We start from the raw sequence: 25112 nt of genomic DNA on the forward strand, positions 1-25112 counted from the left end.
TAACTGGATCTGAAAGACTAATAATGCTACAATATTTTGATGTAACAAAATTTATTGCAAGTGATCGTGGAAAGAAAATATCCTTTTTATGGAAAGAATTTCTCAATTTATATCAATTTTTACGTAAGGATTTATTCACTGATCCTGATATTGATTCTTTTGATTAATGTAAAAAATTGGATTAAGTTGTTTTGCGAACCTACTATTGGAAAATCAAATTCTATTAATCAAAAAAGAGGTATGTTTAATCCAACTGACATAACGCCATATATGCATGTTTTTGCATTTCATATCCCAGAGTTTCTGAGAAAATTATGTGATAAAGGATTAAATATGAGACAGTTTTCTACTTTAAGTATAGAAAAGAAAAATCATTTACACGTAAGATTATTTTTATTTATTGATTATTTAATTATTTTACTTATTTTACTCTATTTTAAAATAAATTTTTTTTTTTTTAGGTAAAATTATTTTTTGGAGGAACTACCATGGGGGAAGAAAATAGCAATAGCAATCATTCTGTTTTACATGATATGTTATCTTTTGAAAATAGATTGTTATATTATATAATAAATGATACGCTCCAATGTATTAAACAAAGAATCATTCATTCATCTTGACTTTGAATAAAGTAACCAGTAGAAATTGTAAAAGAAACTACTAATTTTGAACTATGTAAAATCAAAGGTTTTTTACCATCACGAATTCTTGTTACTATAAAATCAGACCAAATAAAAGATACATCCTTTTTCCGCTCTTCACTTTCCATAAACACATAAGCCTTTGTACTACTAATGTGATTTTTTTCTCCCCAGTCTTTGCAATCAAATAAATATCCTAATCGATTATACAGGACCCCAGATATCTAATATAAAGGTCATAATGGACTTTTGGCCAAAAACACCTTTTTGCTGAAACTCAAAAAATCGTTTTTTGTAAATATCTCAACATCCAGTAATTCAATTTTAATGAACTTTTTTTTTATTTTGTAGCCCTCATTTAGCTCTACAATTTAAAAAAAAGTTCATCAAAATTGGACCACTGGATGCCGAGATATTTACAAAAACGATTTTTCAATATCGAAAATGGGCCAATCTGCCGAAAGTGTGACTTATGACCTGTTTTGGAGATATCCGGGGTCCTGATTATACCCTGCTTCTCCTGTGAAAATGCATTTATATTTTTTCAGATAAGATATATAGGTAAAACTTTCTTCATTGGAAAATATTTTAACAAATAACTCTTCATTAAATGGTTCACATATTAACTGTCTGGTACCGCTTTTAGAATGACCATATGAAAGCTTTTTTTCAATTCTAGCTAACAAAGAGTTCCAGAAACTTCGTACTTGAGTATCTGAAATATTGTCTAGTAAAGATTGTTGAATATGTGGAACAAGACGATTATTTGGATGTAATTGTCTTTGATGTAAGGAGAGTTTATTTTTTGTATAAAGAAGAGTTGAATTATCAGTAAATTGATACAAAGGACAAGTGGTTTTATTGGAAGAGCTTTTTGCGTTTTTTGACTTTTTCGCGTTCATAATTTTTTTGAAAGAAAAAGATGCTTCACTGTTTCACAAATCGCAATAATTAATTAATTAGCCAATCACTGATCATTACGATTTTATCACATACTTTTGCCATATGACATTTGGTTGACGCGTCAGATTAGCCCATATGTTTAAATAAATAATTTTATAATTGTTAATTTATAAAAATGATGAGTTTTAAATTTACAGTAAAATTATAAGCAAAATTTCTTGCAATTATTTACAAAATAAAATAAAGTGCTGATAAAATTTAAATTTTAATATAACAAAAAAAATCCAATAAAAATTATATTCAAAGATTATTATTACTAATCAGTTATTATATATATAATCTTATAGTTACTTTTTTTCTTTTTTTAGATATTAGTAATAATTATTATTAAAAAATTTACATATAATATAATTATTAAAAAAAATGAAAAATAATTAAACCTTAAAAGGAAGAGTAAATTTATATTAAATTAAATATTATAGTAATATATATAAACTTCTTTAGTGATAATATTTAATAAATTTTAAGATTATTTAAATACTTATCTGTTATTAAAAATTATATAACTTTACTAAGTGGTAAACAATGCAAACTTACTATATATAGACAGATATTTTATTAATAAATTATATTTAATTGGTTATTAATAACAGAATATGTATTTTCTTTATATTTTAAATAATAAATTATTTATTACATTAAATAATTTGTAAAAAAAAAAATTAATTATATATATTTATAAAATTATATATTTATAGTATTTAATTTTATAATAAAAAAATAAAAATAGAAATATATTTTTTTAATAATAAATTAAACTGTAAATATATATGTAAAATTACTATTAAATCAATTTTATATTTTTATAATTTTATTGAAATTTAATAATAAAAAGTATTTGAATATATTAAAAAAATTATAGATTTCTTTTATTAAAAAAATCTAATAATATAAATTTTAAATTTGAATTTTTGTATAGTTTAAAATTTTTGAAATATACCTTTAAAAAGGACCCCAGATATCTCCAAAACAGGTTATAAGTCACACTTTCGGCAGATTGGCCCATTTTTCAGGGCTCAAAAAATCGTTTTTTGTAAATATCTCAGCATCTAGTAGTCCAATTTTAATGAAATTTTTTTTAAATTGTAATTACTGGATGCTGAGATATTTACAAAAAACGATTTTTTGAGTTTTAGCAAAAAGGGGTGTTTTTGGCCAAAAGTCCATTATGACCTTTATATTAGATATCTGGGATCCTCTTTAAAATAAGGAATTTTTAAAAATTTTATATAATCAATAAGCAAATTCTATATGTAATTAATATATAAATTGTATGTAATCCTAATAATTAAAAGAAAAAATATATGTTAAGGACTTAAGGGTATGCCAGAAATCAGCTGATTTGAAAGAGGATGGAGAGAGTCAAACTTCAAATCAAGTCTATATATATCATATAACATTTATATATCTAAATATAAATATAAGTAATTTAATTATTTTTATATATAATTGTAAGGGAATTGGCATCCCTAGTGAAATGGCCTAATGCATCTACACTTCCTGTTGATCTGACCAATTAATAGAATGCAGGTTTAATCTGCATAGATAACGGATTATAAGAATATTACTGCGTACGCAGTTACCAATTATGTTAAAGATCCTGTACCTATAAGAGGAACTGAAAAGATGCCTACCGAATATGAAGTGGTAGAAGAGATTCATTGGTAGACTGATATGGCAAGAACATAAATAGTCACGATCTTAGACAAGAGATGGCAGCATTTTGTGGTGTCACTTGGTACCCAGATAGCCCTTTAGAAATATAATAGGTGTTAGCAGAGGCATCAACTCGTAAGTGGTTGTTCTCTATCCTTCATTGTGATATAATAACCAGGATCAACCAATGTTCATCCTGTAATATGACCACAGGTTGTCAATAGAGAGTAATCCCCCTAATACACTGCAGTCAGCCCTAAATACCAAAAATACCTACTGATATATTGTAGGTGGTTTGGAATGGGTTTAGGATAGTTCTAGTTGGGTCACCCTAAATCTCTTCACCAGGGTGGCGCTATTCTTGGGCGGTTTAATTATAGCATAGTTTAGATAACATTTGACTTTCTTATAGTTAGTTCTCATTTATTTTTTTGTAATCTTGTTCATATAGATATAAAAATAAAAATAAAAAATAAAAATATTTTTATATATAATTGTTATGATGCAATTATCTTGACTTCTAGTGATCCAATTACAATAAACTTTTTTTTAATTTATGAGTCTCATTTAGTTCTACAAATCTAGCTTTACAAAACAAAAAAAAGTTTATTCAAATTGAATCACTAGAAGTCAAGATAATTGTATTTACATTATAATAATTATTATAATGCAATTATCTTGACTTTTAGTAATCCAATTTTTTTTAATTTATAGCTCTCATTTATCTTTAAAAATCTAGCTTTACAAAACAAAAAAAGTTTATTCAAATTGAATCACTAGAAGTCAAGATAATTATATAATAACAATTTATTATTATATTTAATATATTAATAATAATAATTTTTTTAGCCAATCAGATTTCAATAAGATGGTAAGGGGTTAAGGCTACTAATTGAGAGAAATCAGCTGATTTCTGGTACGCCCCTAATTTAATATTAAAATATTGATATTGGTTTATATAATTCTAATGTGATAATTAATACTCCTTAATTTTTACTCCTTAAAATTACTTTTTGTAATACCAGAAATTTATACAAAGCGAGGGAGGAGTCCGGCAGTTTATTCGAAAATTAATTTTATCACGTGAAATTAATATCGGTAAAAAAAAAATAATAATTTCAGCAAAAATTAGCATAATCTTATTGTAAAATATTATGCGGGTCATGTCAGCACCGCGTGGTGGGTCAAGCATCATTAACGTTTGACCTCATCCAAAAACATATAAATGACGCAATCACAACATAATTTTTTAGAAGTGCATCACGGGTAATGATGTAATAATGATAAGTTATTTATCTTTTTATGGTTATTCTAGGCAAGGGATTTTGCAAAATTGCATTAAACCTGCAGGGTTTCTTTTTTTTTCTCAAAATATAAAAAGGTGTTTTTTTTAAAATTTTAAATAAGTAGAAATTGTTTTTTATTAAATAACGAAAATAATTCCTTTCCAAAGAATAACTTAAACAAACATGAGTACCGAAGAGAAAGCTTCTATTGCCTTTGAAGTAGAATTTAAAAAAAACCCAAATGCACCTATTCCGGATCATATTAAGTCCAAGTTGGTCGAGGAAGCAGGTAAAAATTTAAATGAAGACGAACTTCGAGCAAAAATTCAAGCAAAGCTTGACGCAGCAGAAGAAAGAAAGAAAAAAATGGAAGAAGAAAAAGCGGCTAAAGCAGCTCAAGAAGTAGCTCATGCCAAACAAGTAGCTGAAGAACAAAGAAGACTTTCTGATGCTCAACAAGCAGAAAATAAGGCCAAATTACAAGAAAATTTGGATAATGCTGAAGCAAGAAGAGAAGAAGCTCAAAAGGAGAAACTTGAAAAAATGAGCAAACTTGATAAGAAGCCTAGTCCATAGAAAATTGTAAGTATTATTTGTTTTTCCTTTCTTTTAGGTGACGATAGTGGACACTTAGCCTTTTTTTTTTGTAGTTAACCAATGGGTTTCACGAGCATGTTATACGTTATACGATTTTATAAATATATATAAATACACACCATTATATATGTCATGTCATTTCATTTTTTACTCATTTACTAAAGATCATCCTGTAATTTACGCGCATGTAAATTCTTTTGCAGTAAAATAAAGTTTTAATTCATCTAGTCCTTATTTGTTTTAATCCAAAACTAAAATAAATATTATTATTAAGTATTATCAATGATCGTATTTCATAATGTTTTATATTGATGAATAAAGACGTTCTTAAAATTCTTAAAATGTGGAGATTTACGAATACTAGAAAATCGAATGATCAAACTGTTATAAATAGAAGTATTCTTGAAATAAATTTAAATTATAATTAGAAAATTTCCCTGAAACTCTTTTCAAGTTACGCGTTAGAAATTATATGAACGTTGATTTAGTGGTAACTATCTTGGTTACACTACTTCCAAGAAATTATCACAAAGAAAATATTGATTTCCTAATGTAGCTTGTGCGAATTGCATGGAAACTTAATTAGTAATTTTTGTGACAAATTTGTTTCATTTTCATTAATTCTTTTTTCTTTTTTTCGAAAAGTTGAAAATTTATTTTAATATTTCACTTTCTTTTTTCTTCTTTTTTATATATTTATTTTTCTCTTTTCATTTCACTCTCCATTCTTTTCTTCGCCTTCAATCTCTCACTATAACGGTTACGGTAACGGTTACAGGTAATATACAAAGTGCGTATGCGCATTAGCATATATACATTATGTACTATATGTATTAATTAATTATTTGAACAAACCACCGTCTTTTTAAAGGTATTTTCAAAGAAAAACAACCCTTTAAATATCCTTCCTTCATTAATAACCATGAAGTCATTCAAGGTAAAGCCAACTTCGAATTAATTAAATTAAGGTTGAATTGGATAAAAATTAATTAAAATGGCGTATTTTTAGATAATGGTAATGTTATTTGTCATAGCATTAGTTGCTCTAATTAATTTGACGGATGCCGTTCCTCTACCCAATGATCCATCGACCGGTGAGATGGGTGAGTGTCTTATTATGTAATTGGAAATTAAAAACAAGACAGTCTATGTCACGTGAAAATAACAATTATTATATTACATTTATTTAGAATTACTCCTTGTCGAGAAACCTACTATAATCTATGTCAAGAGAGATTTGCCAACAGGAAGTGCCAGTGACCCTGATATTATTGCTCCTCCTTCTCCTGAATATAACAACGGAAGTCAATTAAAAAGACTTGCCATTCCAATTGGTGTTGTATGTGGTGTAATACTCGGTTCCATTGTTTTATATCTTGTTTGGAAATGGTGTTTCAAATCTTCAGAAAAATAATGGAAAAAACATTTTTTTTTATATATATTTATTTGTATACAGTATTTATATACATATAGAATAGAATTATTAAGTTTGGTGTTGGCGTTGGATATAACTTAGAGGTTAATTGGTAGTTAATGTTTTATATTATATTATATTAATTAATTATTTTCGTTAATTCCCGAAATCTTTTTCTTAGAACATGTTTTTTTAATTTTTTACAACCGAATGAAATTTATTCAATGTTCCAATTATGAATTTTTCCATCTTAGTCCAAAAATTTCTTATTGACTGAATTAAGTAAAATAGATTAATGTAATACTTGTTACTAGTGCAAATTTGGTTAATAATTAGTAACCCTATTTGGTCTCGCACTTTTGCTCAATTCAATATATATATATACTTATATTGCTTTTATTGTACAAAAATTATATTATGTAGATACAATTCCTTATATAGCAGTAACATTTATTAAATTATCTTAATCAAACGCATAGAAATTCGATCCGTTGAGATTACAGTTGCATGTGTAACCTATTTATGTTTCGCAATAGAAAAAAATCTCGGGTAAAATGGTAATCTAAGGGTTTCCTGTAACTTTAAAACGAATAAGCGCGCTTTTTACCGAATTTAGAATACTTTAAAAAAATTTGTACGCTAATATGCAAATACTAAATTATAAAGTAATAAACAGTGAACACTTAACTAAAACTTTTCCCTATTTTTTCGCTTCTTTTATTAAAATTCCCCCTTCCCTCCTTTAACCCCCCAAAATAACACGCACAAACTTTAAAGTTATTATTATTATTATTAACTTTTCCTACCTTTTTTTTATTTTTATTTATTCTACAATATTTTATATATGAAATTTATAATAAAATGACTACATCAGTCCTAGTAGTGAGGGCATTATACGATTTTAATTCAAATGATAGTTCGAGTTTATCTTTTAAAAGGGACGACATTATACAGGTGCTTACACAACTAGAATCTGGCTGGTGGGATGGGCTATGCAATGGTGAACGTGGGTGGTTTCCAAGTAATTATGTAACAGCCTATGAAGAGGATGATTTACTCGACGATGAGGAAAAGGTTTGACTTTTTTTTAAAAATAAAATTTTTTCTTTTTTTAAAAAAAACAACAATTAAGGAATTTTATTAAAAAAAAATGTTCTTTTAGTTATCAGATTGGATTCCTCAACAAACTCCGGATGGTGAAATTTTTTATTATAATACAAGAACTCAAGAATCGGCTTGGGACCTACCAATTGATGATAATGATTCAGAATCTATTTCAACTAACATTAGAGATACAATGAGTAGTAATAGAAGTTTGAGAGAGTTACCAGAAAATTGGATACAAAGACCGACAGAAGACGGTAATACTTATTATTATTTTAATGTTGAAACTAAGGAGATTAGATGGACTTATCCTGGGAGTGGTGCTACTATTTCTGATAATTTCGATGTTGATGAGGAAAAAGATGACGAAAGAATTGATTCGCATGTTACTTCTGCTCTTGTAGAAGTAAATCAACAAGATTTAGAAAATAATGAAATTGCCGATAAAGCAAGTATTGCAAGTTCACAAAGTAGTCAATTAAGTTCAACCACAGTTGATACTATTCGGCAAAGATCTCAACAAAGAAATTCAATTGAAAATGTAAGTTAGTAAATCATTATTATTTTATTATTTAAAAAAAAATTTCATTTATCGTAATATGCTGATTAATGAATTTTCGTGGTTTAGCTACCACCAAATTGGGGCCAAAAAACGACACCTCAAGGGAGAGTGTATTATTACAATAAATTGACAGACGAGACAACTTGGAGTCTTGATAATATTGATGCCGAAGGTCATTTAGTAAGTAAAAAAAAAGAAAAATTCTTATGGTAAAATAATAATAAAAAAAAAACTAAAAATTATTTATTATTTTAGATAAGAGTTGAAAATGGCAATATGCCAAATGGAAATGAGTCGGGAGATGAAGTTCAACATGAACCATCATCTCCAACTTCCTTAAATCAACTAGATCAACCTAGAAAATTCTCAGAATCCTCACTTTTCATGCTTCAAAATTCTAATGAACTCACATGGGATTCCTTATCGCAGAGTATTGGTATAGCTATTCAAAACCTTAATTTAGCGGCTAGTGAAAATCTCAAGCAAAATTACACAAATTGTACTAACGATATTGTTGAAAGTATTAGAATTATGCTTTATGCATCTGGAACTGTTGAAAAAGACTCACCTGCAATTAGACAAGATAGGAATCTAAAGAATTATCACAGGCATATAATGGCTTCACTTTCTAAATTAGTTCTTTCAACAAAAGTAGCTTCAGGTGTATGGCCTCCACCGGATTCTGCTCAAAAAATGAGAAACGATGCTGATGAAGTTTTAATGGCTGTTCGACAATTTGTTCAAGCTGCCGAACAGACCGTAAACATTAAAAGAGTTGATCCAAAACTCCTTGAAAGCGCTACAGGTGGTTCGTGGCGTGGTAATAATTTGTTGTCTACACAAACAAATGGAAATAAGATAACTAATGGACGAGTACCAAAACCACCATCAATTTCATCAAGTGTAAATTCGCAAGATAACAATAGCGCTCCAAATTCACCTACAAATTTTACAAATTTACGTCCTTTGACACTTGATCTTATTGCTTCATTGGATCAGATGTCTCGTACTGTAAATCAAGCTATCCAATTACTTCTTAATCATATTAAAAAAGTCATTGATACTCCTTCCAATTTAAGTATAAATGTTTCTTTTTTTCCTCAACTTATTTCACAAACAAAACAAGTTGTTACTCAAGTCGGACAGTTTTTACCTTTAATTGAAGAAATAAATTTGGAGGAATTAGATGAATCTAGTTTAGGAACAATAAATGAATTTAATATCGTCAAGCAAGCATTATATAATAATATAGCAAAATTAGTTATTTTCGCCCAATCAGCAACTGATCCATTAGCTTCATTAAATGCTCTGGACCAAGTTTTAGTTTCTACGAATATGGTAGATAAAGCAATTAAAGATGTGGTTATTGCTGCAAAATTCCTTGTTGAAGAGAAAGCTGAACAAGAACAGAATAAACTGCGTTCAAGAAGACCTAGTGTTGTTGAAACTCCACCAACCAAGAGGCGTATAACTTCAAGTTATAGTACAAATTCTACTTCATCTAATAATAATAATGCCCTTGATCAAATCGTGGAGAATGACTCAAGTGATTCAACAGAAAATCAACCTAATCCGATCTCTCCAGTTTCCTCTTCAGCAACAACAGGTTTACAAACTGTCCCCGAGAATGATATTATTTCAACTAATGGTTCAACATTAATTGGTGATGTAAGTCCTGATGAATACGATGCTCAAGTTTCACCGACTTCAGCTAATTCAGCTAATGGACGACCAACTGGCAATCGCGCTCGTTCTGATAGTACTGTTTCTTCTAAAACATATAATGATACTGCATCATCTCTTACACATCCCCCTTTACAACGTTCACAAACTCAGCCTATTCTTTCTTCATCGGTTTCGGCTGATTATCAATTTTCTCCATCTCCCTCACCTACAGGTGGGAATTCGGGTGGGACGAAATCACCACGCACTGAAAATAAAGTTACTAAATTCTTTGGAGAGGATGTTCCTTCAAATCTTACTCAACCAAATAAGCAAAAAGAAGATAAACCTTGGTTCCTTAATTACGATTATGAACCATCTGAAATGATATTTAATATGGAAAGTTATGTCAAAGGAGGAACTCTTAATGCTCTTGTAGAAAGATTGACCATGCATGATTTATTAGATTCGAATTTTATTGCTACATTTTTGTTGACGTATAGGTCTTTCTGTACAACAGATGAATTTTTTGATATGTTGGTTAAAAGATTTATGATTCAACCACCCGAAAACATAACTCCCGAAGAATTAGAAGTTTGGCAGGAAAAAAAACAAACGCCTGTTAGACTAAGAGTTTTTAATATTATGAAAACTTGGTTAGAAACGTATTATATAGATGGTCAGGATTCGCATTGCCTGGAAAGAATGAGGGAGTTTGCAACTACAACAATGCATGAAAATATGGCTTTTGCAGCTGTGAGCTTAATAAAAGTAATTGAGAAAAGGGTATGTAATTATATATGTATATTTTATTTTAAAAATTTTTTACTTATTTATAATGTATTTATGTCTTTATAACAGCAACAACAACCTAAAGATGCTGTGTTTAAGGCACTGGTACTAACGAATAGCGATAGGCCGCCAGTACCAATTTTACCAAAGAATATAAAGAAACTCAAATTCTTGGATATAGATCCCCTGGAAATTAGTAGACAGCTAACTTTAATTGAATGTAAATTGTATAATAAAATCCAACCTGTTGAATGTCTAGATAAGGCTTGGAGTAAAGAGGAAGGTGGTGATATAGCAGCAAATATCAAGGCCATGATTGTTAATAGTAATCAGGTAAATTTTAATTATATAAAACTGATTATTAATAAATTTTTTTTTTTTATTTGAATTTCTTCGAAATTTTTTTTGAATTTTCTCGTACTTTTTTTATTTTGGTTTGATCTGAAATTAGATAACTGGATGGGTAGCAGAATCGGTTTTAAATCAATCGGAGGTCAAAAAGAGATGCTTGTATATCAAACATTTTGTAGCAGTAGCTGATAAATGTAGAGCTTTGAATAATTTCAATTCGCTTACAGCTATTATCTCTGGTTTGAATTCTGCACCTATTCATCGTTTAAAGCGTACTTGGGAAATGGTTAATACAAAAACAATACAGACACTTGAGGCTCTTAATAAGATTATGAATTCAACAAAGAATTTCGCTGAATATCGAGAAATGTTACACAGTGTGAATCCACCATGTGTACCATTCTTAGGTAATAAAGACATTTTTATTACTGCCCTATTGATATCATATTTGAGTATTCGACATTTAAGGGTCCTTAAAAAATGAGATTTAACAAGTTTTTTTGATTTTTTAGGTGTATATTTAACCGATCTTACATTTATTGAGGATGGTAATCCAAATACCCTCAAAAAATCACGGCAATTGATTAATTTTTCAAAACGCATGAAGACAGCAGAAGTCATACGTGAAATTCAACAGTATCAATCTGTACCTTATAATCTTGCTGCAGTACAAGAAATACAAATGTTTATAAAATGTCATTTGCAAGATAGCCGAGATGTTGGAGATTTGTATGACCAAAGTCTTAGCATGGAACCAAGGTAATTAGTGTTTTTTTATTTGTTCGCAATTCTTATTTGAACGATATTAAATTGAAAGCTTTAGGATACTTAATAGTATAGAAGAGTTCTTATTAATTTTGGAGAATTAAATTTTATTATATGTTGGTCAATAATGTTGTTTGAATACAAATATCTTTACTAACTTAATTTACATGTAATTAATAATAGGGAACGAGAGGATGAAAAAATTGCTCGCTTATTACAAGAATCTGGCTTTTTATAAAGTTTTCCAGAGCAAATCTTCCATCCGAAACGCCGATTTGTTTAATTTCAAACAAATTTCCATATTTCCGCATCATTTTTTACCCAACGCAGTTCTTTCCGTTGTTTATCGTGAGGTACGATTTAAAGAAAAAACATTAGCCACGTATAAATTACCCTCTAAAAAAAAATAACTTTTAAAAGATAATTCCCTATAATGATTAGATACTGAAAAAATAAAACAAAAAACAAAAAAACAGAGGAAAAAAAAAAATTAAAGCAGCGAGTAGAGATTCGCTTGGAAAAACAAAAAAAAACTTAATTTTTTTTTAAGATTGGTGCAAAAAATAAATAGAATCCGTAAGATTTTTATTGTTAAAGGTTGTTATAGGGAGCCGAAAAAAAAAATAATAATTATTACGAACAACTAATCTTATTATGAACCTCTATGTTATGAACCAAAATTTAATTTATAGTTTAAAAGACAAATCCGTTCTTGAACATATTTAAATTTTATGTAAGTAAATTATTTGGAGTTATACATTGTATATTTTTTTTCTCTCTCAATTAATTGAACTAAATATAATATATATATATATCATACATTTACATTCTTATCCGTTTATTCGTTGATCATTGAAAATTAAAATAAAATAATGTACGTTTTGATAATTACCCTAAACCAAATTTGGCAATTTTATCATTGATGACAAATTTACCTTAGGAGTTTCTTAATAGAGTAACTTATTCCAATACTTGGGATTATATACTGTAGTATTTAATAAATAAAAAATGAATTAAAAAAATTTGAAGCTATTCATCCAAAAGATTTTTTTTGATTACTTATATATATTTAAATATTATTAATTTACTAAGTTTGAAATTTTACTTTACAAATTAATGTATTTTTTAGCTTTTTTATTATACTTATACAACATTATTATAAAATAAATGTTAAAGTAATATTTAATATTTGTAACTATTTAGAATATTTTGCAATAATTTATAAGTAATTATAAATTAACTTGATATTTATTATCATCATATTTTTATTACTATTAATTTTTGTAAATAATTATTATATTAAATAATATATATTTGTATAATACTAATTCTTATTATATTTATAAATATTTATATTCTATACTAACTTTTAAAAATAGCATTATTTTATACAGCCACTCTTAATATAATGAACCCTCAGGTTTTTATCTACAAGATTATAGTAAAGAATTCAAAGAATTTAATTGGCTGATTCATTATAATAAGAGATATTTGACATATTTGGTTATGTATTGAAAAAATTTTTAAAAGTTAACTGTAATAATAAAAAAGTTTCAAAAATAAAATAAATATTAAATAATAAATATAATATATAGTATAAAATTTTATAAAATTTTTTTTTTAAAAAATAAATAAATAAAAGAAAAATATAAAAATATTATAAAAATAAATGATATAATAAATTATATAATTAATTGTAACATTAATTTATATATAAAATATATAAATAAAAAATAAACAATATTTTTAGATTAAAAATGCAGTTTAACTATTTAATTAATTTAAGTTTATTTAAATACTTTTAAAATTAAATATTTAATTTTTATTTTATCTTACTTCAATTTTTATTTTTGCAATAATAAAAATATATTATTAATAAAATTAATTAATTATTTTATTTTTTAATTAACTATTAATAGATATATAGTTAGATCTTCATATAATTACTTTTTACATAAAATTACCTCCTTATAAGCACCTATTTTTACTTAATTTACAGTTCTATAAATTATTTTTATTAATAAATTAACTTATATATAATTACAACTCTATATAATCACTGAATAAATTAGGTGAATATATAGGATGGGAAAAAGTTCAAATCCTGGATTTAAGATTGCCTGCCCTATAAAAAGTCTACATCCTTAAACTGTACTAGTTTTATGGTTAAAATATCCTTATATAGTAATAATATTCTTAAAATATACTGAAATTTGTACGAACAGTATATTTAAAATAGTGTTCTATAATAATAAATAAGTTTAAATTATACGAAAAATATACTTAATTTTTAAATGTAATATTGACTGGTATTTTAAAATATTCTGATTAGATATGGAAAATATCCTTAAAAGTAATTTATCAGTAATTTAGGTATGTTAATATAATATTCTTAAAATATACTGAAATTGTACAAATGGATATTTAAAATAGTGTTTCGAATTGTAATATTTTAAAATATTCCGGGAAGGACTATATACTATTCGTATCGGTTTCACAAATGACCTGGTATGTGATGATGTGTCCTTAAAATATTCTGATCGAGTACATGAATATTTCGATCGGCAAAAAATTAAATAAAATAACGTAATTAGATTATTTAATTTTATAAACTAAATTTCTTTCTTTCTTTAAAAGACACGAATTATTTTTTGAAAAAAGATGTCAAAAACTAAAGACAAATGCAAGAATTGTGCAGGTAAAAAATGAGAACAAAAAAAAACAAAAAATAAAATGTGTGGCAATATAAATCGAATTTTATATCAATTTTTTTGAATCAATATTTCATAATTATAGATTTCGATGCCAAGTTAGAGTTCATTATTTTCATTATTTTTATTTTGTTTTTTATTAGTGCATTATTACTAAAAGTTTCAGAAACAATGCCACCGGGAGAACCAGGAGGACCATCACCACCAGTAATACTAGGAGGAATTATTAGGACAAATGGTTCTGGATTATCTTTAAAAATATCGATCTTTCTAATCTTAATAGCACGGTTGGTAAAGTCTTTCTGAAAATTATGATAGTCAAGGTTAGTTTTAAATTACTATGATTTTATATTTAATATATAGGCGAACACGGTATAGCAGTAATATTGAGATTTTGTTATGTATAATTATTATAAAGTTATTAATCCAATTTTCATATTTATATTATAAGCATCGCGAGATATCGAAGGAAATTCAAACAAAAAACATGTTAGGGAAAGTGATGGTAGTTCTTTTTCATCGTTTCTTTTGTTGTTTACAAAAAGTAAAATTCTTCTTTACTTATTTATAGATGATCAAGTAGAAATATTAGAAATATCGGATACCAATAATACTAACGAAGATTTTTGTACGTTTCAAATTATGTCTAATAATTAGAACAAACAATAATACTAAATTTATGTTTATTGTTTCTATATAAGGCTCAACCCTAAAAAATGATAAAAAAAGAGTGAAAATCGGTAAAATTTCGTATTTTTTTTCTACTTTGTTGATTAACAAAAGTAATATTTACTTTTTGGTATTTTAAATTATATTAGGCAATACTTCGATATGTAAAAAAGTGACTAAACCGGGTATTGTATAATTAACAGAAAGCAAAACTTGTGAACTTGAATCTGAAGTAATATATATATATTTTTTTCTTTAGACAAAGAAAGTTTATTGGCTATTAGTAATATTGGAGATCCTATTATAGATTCATTATTCTATTCTTTGGGCAAATTGAAAAAAACTGGAGTTAAAAGTGTAGCAATGAATTTGGTTAATAATAGTATCCGATTTATCACATTAGACTGAATTTATAATTTTATATTATAAAATGTAAAAAAAAATAAATAAAAAATTATGAATGATTTTTACGTAGAATAATTAATGTAAGTAAATTATTCGTTCAATTAACTTTTCAGCTAAAATTTAAAGTCATGGGATGTTTATTAAGTTGCCAGCTGGCACAATATATACAAAATATTTTAATTTTACGATAAAATCGCAACTGTACTACGGCACTATCTTATTATTATTATAAAACTCATGATTTCATCATCAGTCACTCCTCCTTTCCATCATAGTCTCCTTCCTCTTCCTCTACGTCCAACCCCTCCTCCTCCTTTCCCTCCTTTTCATCATAGTCTCCTTCCTCTTCCTCTACGTCCAGCCCCTCCTCCTCCTTTCCCTCCTTTCCATCATGACCTTTCCCTTTCATGTCATTATGAATTTCCTCTACCTCATTATCGTCCAGTTCCTTTTCCTTTCCCTCCTTTTCCTTTCCCTCCTTTTCTTCTCCCTCATCATCTTCGTTAATTAAATCATCAAATCCATTTATCAAGGTTCCATTTTTTTTAGAGACCAAATTTAGCTTTGACATACATTTTTTTTTAATCGAATAATTCCCATTGATTTCCACCACTTTTAACATTAGACTTTTTTTAATTATACTTGCCAAAGTATAGAACCCATTCTCATCAATACTACAATATTGAAACCCCAGATATTCAATATTTTTATTGGTACCCTTTAATAATGCCTCTAAAATATATATAACACCTTTTTTACATATCAAACAATCATTAATTATTAGTTGTTTTAAATCCGGCCAGTTAGCCAAAGATCGACTAAGCATTTTCGATGTTTTTTTAGTGAAAAAATTATCTTCGAGATTAATAATTTGTAACTTCTTACACAAACTTAAAGACTCTATTATTCGACAAAGATCTGAGTTATAAAAGCTGTTTCGAGACAAAATTACTTTTGTTAGTGTAATTTTATGTTTATGTAGAACCATAGAAAGCAGTTTGGAACACTGTTTTCCTAAAACATTTTCTTTTATTGAAAATGTTTCTAAATAAGAAGTTTTCCTTCTCGAATTCAATAACGATTCTAATATAACTGTACCTCCTTCGCCTAACCCCGCGTCGTCGATTATCAAGTGCTTTAAATTAACATTATTAGTTAAAAAAACTTTTAACGCCTTTGCACCGCTTTTTCCTAGTGCATTTTTACTAATTATCAGTTCTTCCAAATTTGTGCTTTCTTTAATTACTTCGCATATTTTTCTCAAAATTTCAAAAGTTTCTTGTTTGTTATTTTTAGTGAAGACACTCTCGAGGTTCAATTTCTAATTCAAATAAAAACTTTAGATTTATATTTAAAATATATCTTAATTTGTATAATAAGGTTAACCTTGAACTTGGTAGTTTTAAGCGTTTCGATTAGTTTGTCAATTGTATTATTCGTAATTCTGTTCTCACTTAAGTCGATTTCTGGCAAGATATCCATGTTTACGATATAAAATTGGATGTTGAAAAAAAAGGAAAAAAGAGAGTTAAAAGCATTTGCAGTTCATTAAGAAATTTCACACGATTCTCCATATTGCGGTTGAATACATAAAAAAGGAAAAAAAATCCTCGTTAATATGACCTAAAAAGAAATTTTACATGATTTACTATGTCATCAATCTTTTCATCATTACACCAGTATTATGCCCATAGTTAAATTTTAATTTATTAATTGTTAAGTTATTTTCGGTTTCTTCTCTTAAGGAGAATCATGCGGCTTAAAACTAAGCGCATACATAGGATTGGTATCGTCCAAGACTCAGGTTTCTTCTTCTAGAAAATAAAATTTTCTTGAAGAGGATCCTGCGGCTTAAGACTGGGCGCATATCGATACTTGTTCTATCTTATTTATACACATTGTTTTTGCTGATTTTTATTTCTGAAGACTCATACTTCACGTATATTAATCAATCTATTACTCTATTTTATGTCTTCCTTCTATATAGATACTTGAAAGAAAAAACCATTTGGAACGGCCTTTCAGGTAATTAGGTGTAAATGTATTTATATTAAAAATATTATAACTAACGTTTTTTCGTTTTTAGAATCAGAACATCTGGACTTTGGAATGGACTTTAGGTAAATATGAAAGAAAAACATATTTTTGGAATGATGAACTTTCGGTAAGTTTCATCAATGGACGAAAGTTTTTTAAAATTTTTGTTTTACTGTTGTCTTACCATTATTTCTCCTATTGTCAGGGACCTCTCGCTACACTAAATTGAGATTGTCAAAGTGAAAACCTTCCCTTATTTGTTAAAATTGCCCTTATTTAAAATCAGCATAGTCAATTTTTTTACTTTATCTACGAATAATTAAAATTATCATTATACCTCCTAAAATATTAGCTAATATATCGTACTGTCATTGCTAAAAGTAAAAATTACTTTTACTAATTTACTAATTGTTGTTATAATATGACTTTAGTGACAGTAATAATCAAAGCTTTGATGTTCCATTTCCTTCAGTGTTAGAAGATACATCTAAAAGGTAATTGATCGATTATTTATAATAAAAAATATAACTTACATTTTCCTAATAATTACTTTAGCGATGATCAAATTCTTGATGATTATGATTATGGACCTTTTAAGATCATTGATAATTATGATAATGATAATTCAGAGACAGAAAGTGGTACTTCTGAAGAGTATGATGGTTTTGAGGAATTTGAAATAACAGCAGAAAAAGAGAATAAAATATGGGACGGTATGTTTAATATTATAAATTTAAAATTTTAAACTAGATCATTAATTAACATTTAATTTTTTAGATACATAAAAACGTATACATAAATAACATATCGGAGTTTTTTTCATGTAAAAATAGGCTAAGCCACAAATTGATTTATTTATTTATTTATTTATGATAGTAAACGATAGCAATTATAGCAAGTTTATTTAGCAAATGTTAGAATGCGCAAACAATAAAAGATTGCATATTATTTAGCCTTTTATTCATGTAAAATTACTAAATTACTTATAATGCTAATTTATAAATCTGGAGGTTGCAACGCTTTTCGAGTCCATTTTTTATCATTATAATATAAATTCATTCTAATTATAATGCAAAACTATTTGACTGCAAAAAAATTTTTTTTCTCTGTTTACTACCTACTCATTACCAACCATCTCGTCAAAATTAACCCCTGAAATATCAAAATATTCCTTAATAATTTCAATTTTAATCCTCTTGTTTTCCCTATTTCTTTCTTGAGTTTTTAATTCTTCGTCATAACTAATCAGCTTGCCTGTACGGACCAAATTGATCCATATTTCAAAGTTAATTGCCGTCTTTACTCCACTCTTAAAAAAACATGCGCTTAATTCTTCGAAAGAATCTAAAAGTCGCCAATCAAAATTGGCTACTTCTAGTAACCTGTATATACGTGGTGCTCGCTGAAGCATCAATTCCAAATTCGGTAAAGAAATTAAGGGGTAAAATTGAGCAATTAATATTTTTGCTTGAGATTTTGTCGTCTCTGATTGTTTTCTGTTTAAGTTTATCTCACAAAAAGCCTGTAATTGTATGTATGACTTAAAAAACCCGACATGAAACCTTAGTTCCTTGCGTCTGGCCATTTCTTTATTTCCTTGCTCATTTGCTTCTCCCATTACGGATAAAAATATATCCTCCGATAAATCTTTTGCAATCTTCTTGAATTCATCAGATAATTCAGTAAGTGATGAAGTCTTTTCTTGCACACGAATTGGTAAAATTTTAAAAGAACTGCAACTTTTTTGATTGTCATCAGAAATCAAATTAATACGTTGAGTACCACGAAAAGATTGAAAATCTTGTGTTGAATTAATCTTTTCCAAATGACTAATGAGGGCTTCTCTATACTCTTCTTTTTTACTGAAGATTGACCTATCACGTATAGGTGGATTATTTGGCAATTTACCAATATAACCTAGCAGCTTATGCAAATCTTCCGCCAATCTTATACTTGCCATATCCAATTCTTTGAATTTCTTTAATTCGATAATATTTGCCTCGAAGCTGAGATCCGAGGCTTGATTATAATCATAATGAGGAAAACTGGCATTAATTGTTATATCATCGGAGTTAACGTGATTTGGCTTTATCACTAATGTTCCTGTGGAATCCATAAATCGTATATTATTATTAACCAAGTTCATTGTTACACTTTTAACTCCGGTATTTTTCAATTTGCTCAATGAATATAATAACGAATCTATTGTGGGACCTCCGATCTTATTAATGGCCAATAATATTTTTTCGTCTAAAGAAAAATATATATATTATTTCAAATTCAAGTTTCAGAGTTTACTTTCTGTGAATTATACAATACCCGGTTTAGCCCTTTTACGCATCGAGGTATCTAATATAATTTAAAATAACAAAAAGTAAGTATCTCTTTTGTTAATCAACAAGGTAAGAAAAAAAATGCGAAAATTTACCAATTTTCGTTCTTTTTTTATCATTTTTTTGGGTTGAACCTTATACATTACAATAAATAGAAAATAATAAACATAAATTTAAATATTACTGTTTGCTCTAAATTACTAAGATTATAAGATATAAATTGAAACTTACAAAAATCTTCGTTAGCATCATCAGTATTGGTATCCAATACTTTTACTTGATCATCTATAAAATATAAATAAGAAAAAAGGAATTTACTTTTTGTAAATAAAATTGTGTTAATTAATAACTATTTAATAAACTTTAATATTACTGTTATACCGTGTTCGCACATATATTAAATATAAAATCATATTAATTTTAAAACTAACCTTGACCATGATCCTGTTCTTCATTCCTATCATCATTGCCAAATTCATTATTTATATTTGGTTTTTTAGTGCCATTATTACTAAAAGTTTCAGAAACCCCAACCCCGACACTAGGAGAACCAGAAGAACCATCGTCACTTGTAACACTTGGAGAAATTATTAGGACCAATGGTTCTTGTTTATCTTTAAATATATCCAATTATGAAATATTGATTCAAAATTGAAGTAGATATTAATTGATTTATTAGAATTAGATACAAAATAAATAATTAACTTTGCAAACCTGTTGCAGGCTGTTCTGTTTCGGGTTGTTCTCCAGAATCAAAATTATAAGGTAAAATACTTTTTTGCAGCTGGATAATTGGTATTTTTAATGATCTTAAAGAGTCCATATTTTAAAATTGCGATAAAGGTGGTAGAAAGAATTCAGTATTTTTTTAAAAAAAGAAGAGAATTAGAGAAAGAAAAATCAAAAAATGAATTTTTAATTTTTTTTTGATAAATTTATTAATCGTAATATGTAATTCTATTTCATGGCTTTTTTGCTGCGACATATTAATCGTAATATGTAATTCGATTTTTTTTGTTTGGACATATTAATCGTAATATGTAATTCGATATTGAATTACATCTTTACATCTTTTAATGGAAGCGGTGTATTTATACTTTAATGGCAAAGTGGATTTGATGAACCAAAAATGGAAGTGCACGCGTAAGATTTAATTGTGTTATAATAATGATGTTCCACCACCTTAGCGTGACACATTAAACTCTGTGCAACATCCACATTTCTCCCATTCGGTATTTTTTTTTCCGCAAATAAAAAATTTTCTCACTAAAAAAAAAATGACAATTTTGATGGTAGCAGAATGTAACAGTTAGGATTGACAAAAAATTTTTTTTTCTCGTGTGAAAATAATTATTAGATATATAATAAATAAATAAAAAAAATAATAGGTGGGTTATTAAACTTGCGCAATGTGCAATGCGATCATAAATTGAATCATTACGTTAGACGTTTTCGTCTTACGAACCGGGAGACCTAAAAAAATCTTCAGGTAAAGAAAATTTATCATTCAGTTACACGTTGATTTTTTTATTAAGATTTATTTGAAATATATATATATATATTTGCCGATTGACTTTAATATCACAACAGGGTTCGTACAGTATAACATATAATGTATAACGTCAGGTTAGGTCTGCATCATTTTCGTTTACATTCATTTATATCTTTCTTTTTTTCATTCTGTCTTTTGGCTCTTTAGTCATTTTATTCGCTGTCTTTTGGCTCTTTAGTCATTTTATTCGCAATACCTGTAATTTTATTGCACTTTGTATTGTCACTACTCTTTGCGCTAGATTTTATCCTTCATTCTTAAAACTAGTTTACCAAGCACGTCAATATTTACAACTTACAACAACGTTTCCCCTTTTCCCTCGTCCCTGTCCCCTTCTTTGTCTTCTTTCTTGGCCTTCTTCATCCCTTTCCTCCCCTTCTAAACGAGTAATCCTAATAAAATAAAAGTGAAAAATTATATTAATTTAAGGAAACTTATTAGCAAAAAAGTTGATTACTTACTTCCTCTCTGCCTTCTTTAATTCATTATGTACCCGCAGCAATTCTCTCTGGTCATCTCTGTAAGCCCGATCCATACCATTCACTTGCTCTTGAAGTTCCTGCACCTTTTTTTCCAATTCCTTTATGTAATCTAATGGGGGAAAAAAATTGGTTAACTTGATCTATGCGCAGCTCGACCAAGCGGGTTTCTCCATCTTAGGTTGACACCGATACCGCTTAGACGTCCACAGATTCGTTTTAGAACAGACGTCCACAAGTCACCTTTAGAACAATCCAAAGACGTCCACAGGATCATTTCAGGACAAACGTCCACAAGCCCTCTTTAGAACAATCTAAGCCCCCAGGATATCATAGAGAGGAACCCACCTGCAACTACCTGACGAGCACTTCCTCTCTTGCTCTTAATGCGAGCAATTCGTTTTTCCTTCGAACGTTGAGAGCGGTGTCTGACCATCGTGAATCTATTATATAAATTAAAAGTTATTCCTATCATTAAAACTATCTCGGCAGGCTAAAACCTTCCAAGCAGACCACAGTTTTAGACGTTACGAAAACTTAAAATAATTTTTACGTAATTGGATTGTATATATAGGAAAAAATGCGTGAGAAAATACATGTTTCAAAAAGAAGGATTTTAGCAAATACACGAGAACGATAAGATCTGATGAATTTTTTGTGAAATGGGAAAAATGGGGACAAAGAAAAGTACAAAATTAATTACAAACAACGTGCTAGAAACTTTAATCGGAATAGTACAGTATGCCGATCTGGTTGTTAACTGAAAGTAAAATTTACTTTTTGTCAGTATTCGTATTTTATTTTATAAATTATACAAATATTAAATAAATGAGCTATTAGTAATTACGTAAAAGTAGCAGATCTTGTTTGACAAACTCCTTTTCTCGTGAAAAAATGATTTTTTTTCTCACAAAACTTGTTTCGTATGGAAGATATATCATTTTTATTTCATATGGGAACATATCATTTTTTTCTCCCATCAAAAAAAAAATTTTTCACGTAGTTCTTTGGGGAACAGAATAGTTGGGAGAACTGAATTATAATAACATATAATTTATTAACAAAATTATTCATTTTCTATACATTTGCAATTATTTTCTAATTTATTTTCTATTTCTATTATTTGGTTTAACTTTTGTTGATATAATTCAACGGCAAATGTTTTTTGCCGTTTTAATTGTGTAATTTCTAAATAAATGTTAGTAATTGATATATATTATTTATACAATAATAATTTATAATTACCTTTATCTTTATTTTCAATTGTTTCGTTTAAAGAGTTGACCTAAACCAATTTTTTTAATTAGAAACCAGATAACAACCGAATACAATTATATACTCCATCTTTTATTAAACCCTCCAAAAAAAAATAAAAAAATAAAAAAATAAAAAATAGAAGAAAAAAAATAAAAAAAGCTATCTAAAAGATCTGAAAAACTACGGGCGAACCTAGTAACCACTCTAGGCGGTTCTCAAGTGTTCACTCACCTTATCTCTTTTTCTTTTATTATTCGAAAAGGATTTATTTTTTCGTTCTTGTAATTTATTTTGACTTCTTTTGTGAACCATCTTCATTTGTAAGTTATCATAATTGAAGGGAAAGGTATTTATAAGATTTAAGCGATTTTTTAGAACAAAAAAGATTAAATGTGTAAAATTTCTTATCAAAGTAATTTATAGTGTGTAGATTATTTATTAATGATTAGAACAATTAAACATTGCGTAATGAGGCGTGGACAAATTACGCGTTACACAATTCAAATTATTTATGCGGAGGTAATCTAAACGTCTTCAAATTTTTAATTTAATTCGAATGAAATGCCGAATACTGATATAGTGTATGAGAAGATGAATTAACCAATAGTTTATCATAACAAGATTTATTGAACTAATTAAGTCAAAACTATGTATGATTCGTTTTATACAAGAACGAAGAAATTGTCATCTCCGAGATCAAGTTTATTTATTTACTTGATTTTGCTTTTCTTCCTCTTTTTTTGGGGACATTATTTTGATTTTCTTTGTCATTTACACGTTGTTTCCGGACCCTTTTTGGAGGATCACTTTGAACTTTTTCATTAGTACGTGGTTCTGGAGGCCGGACCTGAACTTGTTCATCAGTACGTGGTTCTGGAGGCCGGATCTGAACTTGTTCATCAGAAGGCTCAACTGGAGGCCGGATCTGAACTTGTTCATCAGAAGGCTCAACTGGAGGCCGGATCTGAACTTGTTCATCAGAAGGCTCAACTGGAGAAGGAGGATCTTGTTGTGCTTGAGGAGATGGTGGAGGACGGTCCTGTAATGCTGGAGAATTTTGTGGTGGAACTCTTAAATTATTTTCTAATTCATTTTTTTTTTTTCAGATAATAGCCTATTATAAATAAAATGAAATAATTAATTTCTACTATAAACCAACTAGGTATAAATAAAGTTATTATTAACTTACGTTTATTTTGTATAGTACTAACAAGCATCTCCTTTACAGCCCAATCGGCTGCGGTTATAGGGAAGTCAGGAGCCTTTTTTTTAAACTATAATATAATAATTTTTAGTATACTTCAAAAAAAAAAAGAAATGACGAAAATTAAAATTTAATATTTACAGAACGAACTATTTGTGCAGTTATTGTATGCTTTTGACTCCTATAATCGGCGGTAAAATCTACATTCTTTTCGTAGAGACATTCTCGCATTATCTCCTATTACAAAATTTTACTATTAAAAAACAATTTTTATCTTTTATTAAAAATTAATAAATAGTTACCAAATAAGCAAGCCAGCGTTGCTTTTCATTTTTTAATCCTAACGCATCTTGTAAATTATATTTAGACGTAGGCTTATATATGGGCCTGAGCTATAATATAGTAATAAAGTAAGAATTTTTGATTATAGATTATTAAAAATATTTTTATATTTTTACTTTTATACCTCAGTTTCGGGTGTTTGTTCCATTTTTTTTAAATTTTTTTAAAAAAATGCGTAAAAAATGAAGAATCACTAAAGATAGCATGTATTTATACTTTATACTTAAACGTGACGCGACTGACGCGTTGTTTATTTTTATTTTTTATTGATCGCGAAATACCATTTATAGTTGTTCGACACCATTTTCTGATTTTCTGTCCTGATGGTCT

General features: G+C 27.7%; 12 protein-coding genes across 13 annotated transcripts; 5 read left to right on the forward strand and 7 right to left on the reverse strand.

Moving 5' to 3' along the window:
- Positions 1 to 1111: 1111 nt before the first annotated feature.
- Positions 1112 to 1543, reverse strand: OCT59_012799 (uncharacterized protein; the record flags this gene model as incomplete). Its single annotated transcript, XM_066140375.1, has 1 exon — positions 1112 to 1543. The coding sequence occupies one exon, from the start codon at positions 1541 to 1543 to the stop codon at positions 1112 to 1114; it is 432 nt and encodes a 143-aa protein (XP_066001260.1).
- Positions 1544 to 4590: 3047 nt separating this feature from the next.
- Positions 4591 to 5567, forward strand: OCT59_012800 (uncharacterized protein). The gene is made up of 2 exons (XM_025330772.2): positions 4591 to 5128; positions 5197 to 5567. The coding sequence occupies exon 1, from the start codon at positions 4730 to 4732 to the stop codon at positions 5120 to 5122; it is 393 nt and encodes a 130-aa protein (XP_025169179.1). The 5' UTR covers positions 4591 to 4729; the 3' UTR covers positions 5123 to 5128; positions 5197 to 5567.
- Positions 5568 to 5790: 223 nt separating this feature from the next.
- OCT59_012801 (uncharacterized protein) lies at positions 5791 to 7002 on the forward strand. Its single transcript, XM_025321323.2, has 4 exons — positions 5791 to 5921; positions 6015 to 6080; positions 6153 to 6246; positions 6334 to 7002. The coding sequence occupies exons 2-4, from the start codon at positions 6066 to 6068 to the stop codon at positions 6555 to 6557; spliced, it is 333 nt and encodes a 110-aa protein (XP_025169178.1). The 5' UTR covers positions 5791 to 5921; positions 6015 to 6065; the 3' UTR covers positions 6558 to 7002.
- A 416-nt stretch (positions 7003 to 7418) lies between these two features.
- OCT59_012802 (uncharacterized protein) lies at positions 7419 to 12788 on the forward strand (the record flags this gene model as incomplete). Its single annotated transcript, XM_025321322.2, has 8 exons — positions 7419 to 7631; positions 7720 to 8202; positions 8290 to 8403; positions 8479 to 10671; positions 10747 to 11010; positions 11129 to 11435; positions 11541 to 11787; positions 11977 to 12788. The coding sequence occupies 8 exons, from the start codon at positions 7419 to 7421 to the stop codon at positions 12029 to 12031; spliced, it is 3876 nt and encodes a 1291-aa protein (XP_025169177.1). The 3' UTR covers positions 12032 to 12788.
- Positions 12789 to 14454: 1666 nt separating this feature from the next.
- On the forward strand, positions 14455 to 15581 carry OCT59_012803 (uncharacterized protein; the record flags this gene model as incomplete). 2 transcript variants are annotated; one of them, XM_066140376.1, is made up of 8 exons in its annotated part: positions 14455 to 14491; positions 14590 to 14602; positions 14802 to 14827; positions 14956 to 15009; positions 15076 to 15132; positions 15206 to 15244; positions 15323 to 15358; positions 15433 to 15581. In XM_066140376.1, the coding sequence occupies 8 exons, from the start codon at positions 14455 to 14457 to the stop codon at positions 15579 to 15581; spliced, it is 411 nt and encodes a 136-aa protein (XP_066001261.1). The 2 variants fall into 2 exon arrangements, with proteins under 2 accessions (XP_066001261.1, XP_066001262.1); XM_066140377.1 differs by lacking the exons at positions 14590 to 14602; positions 14802 to 14827 and adding exons at positions 14648 to 14791; positions 14868 to 14884 and having other exon boundaries at positions 14475 to 14491.
- A 250-nt stretch (positions 15582 to 15831) lies between these two features.
- OCT59_012804 (uncharacterized protein) lies at positions 15832 to 16404 on the reverse strand (the record flags this gene model as incomplete). The annotated part of the gene is made up of 1 exon (XM_066140378.1): positions 15832 to 16404. The coding sequence occupies one exon, from the start codon at positions 16402 to 16404 to the stop codon at positions 15832 to 15834; it is 573 nt and encodes a 190-aa protein (XP_066001263.1).
- Positions 16405 to 16481: 77 nt separating this feature from the next.
- On the reverse strand, positions 16482 to 17060 carry OCT59_012805 (uncharacterized protein; the record flags this gene model as incomplete). Its single annotated transcript, XM_066140379.1, has 3 exons — positions 16482 to 16510; positions 16677 to 16899; positions 16965 to 17060. 3 exons carry the CDS (start codon positions 17058 to 17060, stop codon positions 16482 to 16484), a joined length of 348 nt encoding a protein of 115 aa, XP_066001264.1.
- A 270-nt stretch (positions 17061 to 17330) lies between these two features.
- Positions 17331 to 18400, forward strand: OCT59_012806 (uncharacterized protein; the record flags this gene model as incomplete). Its single annotated transcript, XM_066140380.1, has 7 exons — positions 17331 to 17369; positions 17577 to 17603; positions 17665 to 17698; positions 17821 to 17854; positions 18047 to 18109; positions 18171 to 18328; positions 18393 to 18400. The coding sequence occupies 7 exons, from the start codon at positions 17331 to 17333 to the stop codon at positions 18398 to 18400; spliced, it is 363 nt and encodes a 120-aa protein (XP_066001265.1).
- A 332-nt stretch (positions 18401 to 18732) lies between these two features.
- Positions 18733 to 20771, reverse strand: OCT59_012807 (uncharacterized protein; the record flags this gene model as incomplete). The annotated part of the gene is made up of 6 exons (XM_066140381.1): positions 18733 to 19865; positions 19935 to 19964; positions 20044 to 20082; positions 20180 to 20233; positions 20380 to 20562; positions 20663 to 20771. 6 exons carry the CDS (start codon positions 20769 to 20771, stop codon positions 18733 to 18735), a joined length of 1548 nt encoding a protein of 515 aa, XP_066001266.1.
- Positions 20772 to 21450: 679 nt separating this feature from the next.
- Positions 21451 to 22415, reverse strand: OCT59_012808 (uncharacterized protein; the record flags this gene model as incomplete). The annotated part of the gene is made up of 4 exons (XM_066140382.1): positions 21451 to 21696; positions 21799 to 21892; positions 21962 to 22091; positions 22328 to 22415. The coding sequence occupies 4 exons, from the start codon at positions 22413 to 22415 to the stop codon at positions 21679 to 21681; spliced, it is 330 nt and encodes a 109-aa protein (XP_066001267.1). The 3' UTR covers positions 21451 to 21678.
- Positions 22416 to 23045: 630 nt separating this feature from the next.
- On the reverse strand, positions 23046 to 23554 carry OCT59_012809 (uncharacterized protein; the record flags this gene model as incomplete). The annotated part of the gene is made up of 3 exons (XM_066140383.1): positions 23046 to 23167; positions 23225 to 23264; positions 23468 to 23554. 3 exons carry the CDS (start codon positions 23552 to 23554, stop codon positions 23046 to 23048), a joined length of 249 nt encoding a protein of 82 aa, XP_066001268.1.
- A 388-nt stretch (positions 23555 to 23942) lies between these two features.
- OCT59_012810 (uncharacterized protein) lies at positions 23943 to 24930 on the reverse strand (the record flags this gene model as incomplete). Its single annotated transcript, XM_066140384.1, has 5 exons — positions 23943 to 24319; positions 24426 to 24510; positions 24582 to 24677; positions 24743 to 24832; positions 24907 to 24930. The coding sequence occupies 5 exons, from the start codon at positions 24928 to 24930 to the stop codon at positions 23943 to 23945; spliced, it is 672 nt and encodes a 223-aa protein (XP_066001269.1).
- Between the last annotated feature and the right edge of the window lie 182 nt (positions 24931 to 25112).

Source organism: Rhizophagus irregularis, chromosome 20, assembly GCF_026210795.1.
Source record: "Rhizophagus irregularis chromosome 20, complete sequence".
In the NCBI taxonomy this organism is placed as follows: Eukaryota; Fungi; Glomeromycota; class Glomeromycetes; order Glomerales; family Glomeraceae; genus Rhizophagus; species Rhizophagus irregularis.

Coding starts and splice junctions, on each gene's coding strand:
- OCT59_012800 (XM_025330772.2), top strand. CDS start 4,730: ATGAGTACCGAAGAGAAAGCTTCTATTGCCTTTGAAGTAGAATTTAAA.
- OCT59_012801 (XM_025321323.2), top strand. Junction 6,247..6,333: donor TCCATCGACCGGTGAGATGG/GTGAGTGTCTTA, acceptor ACATTTATTTAG/AATTACTCCTTGTCGAGAAA.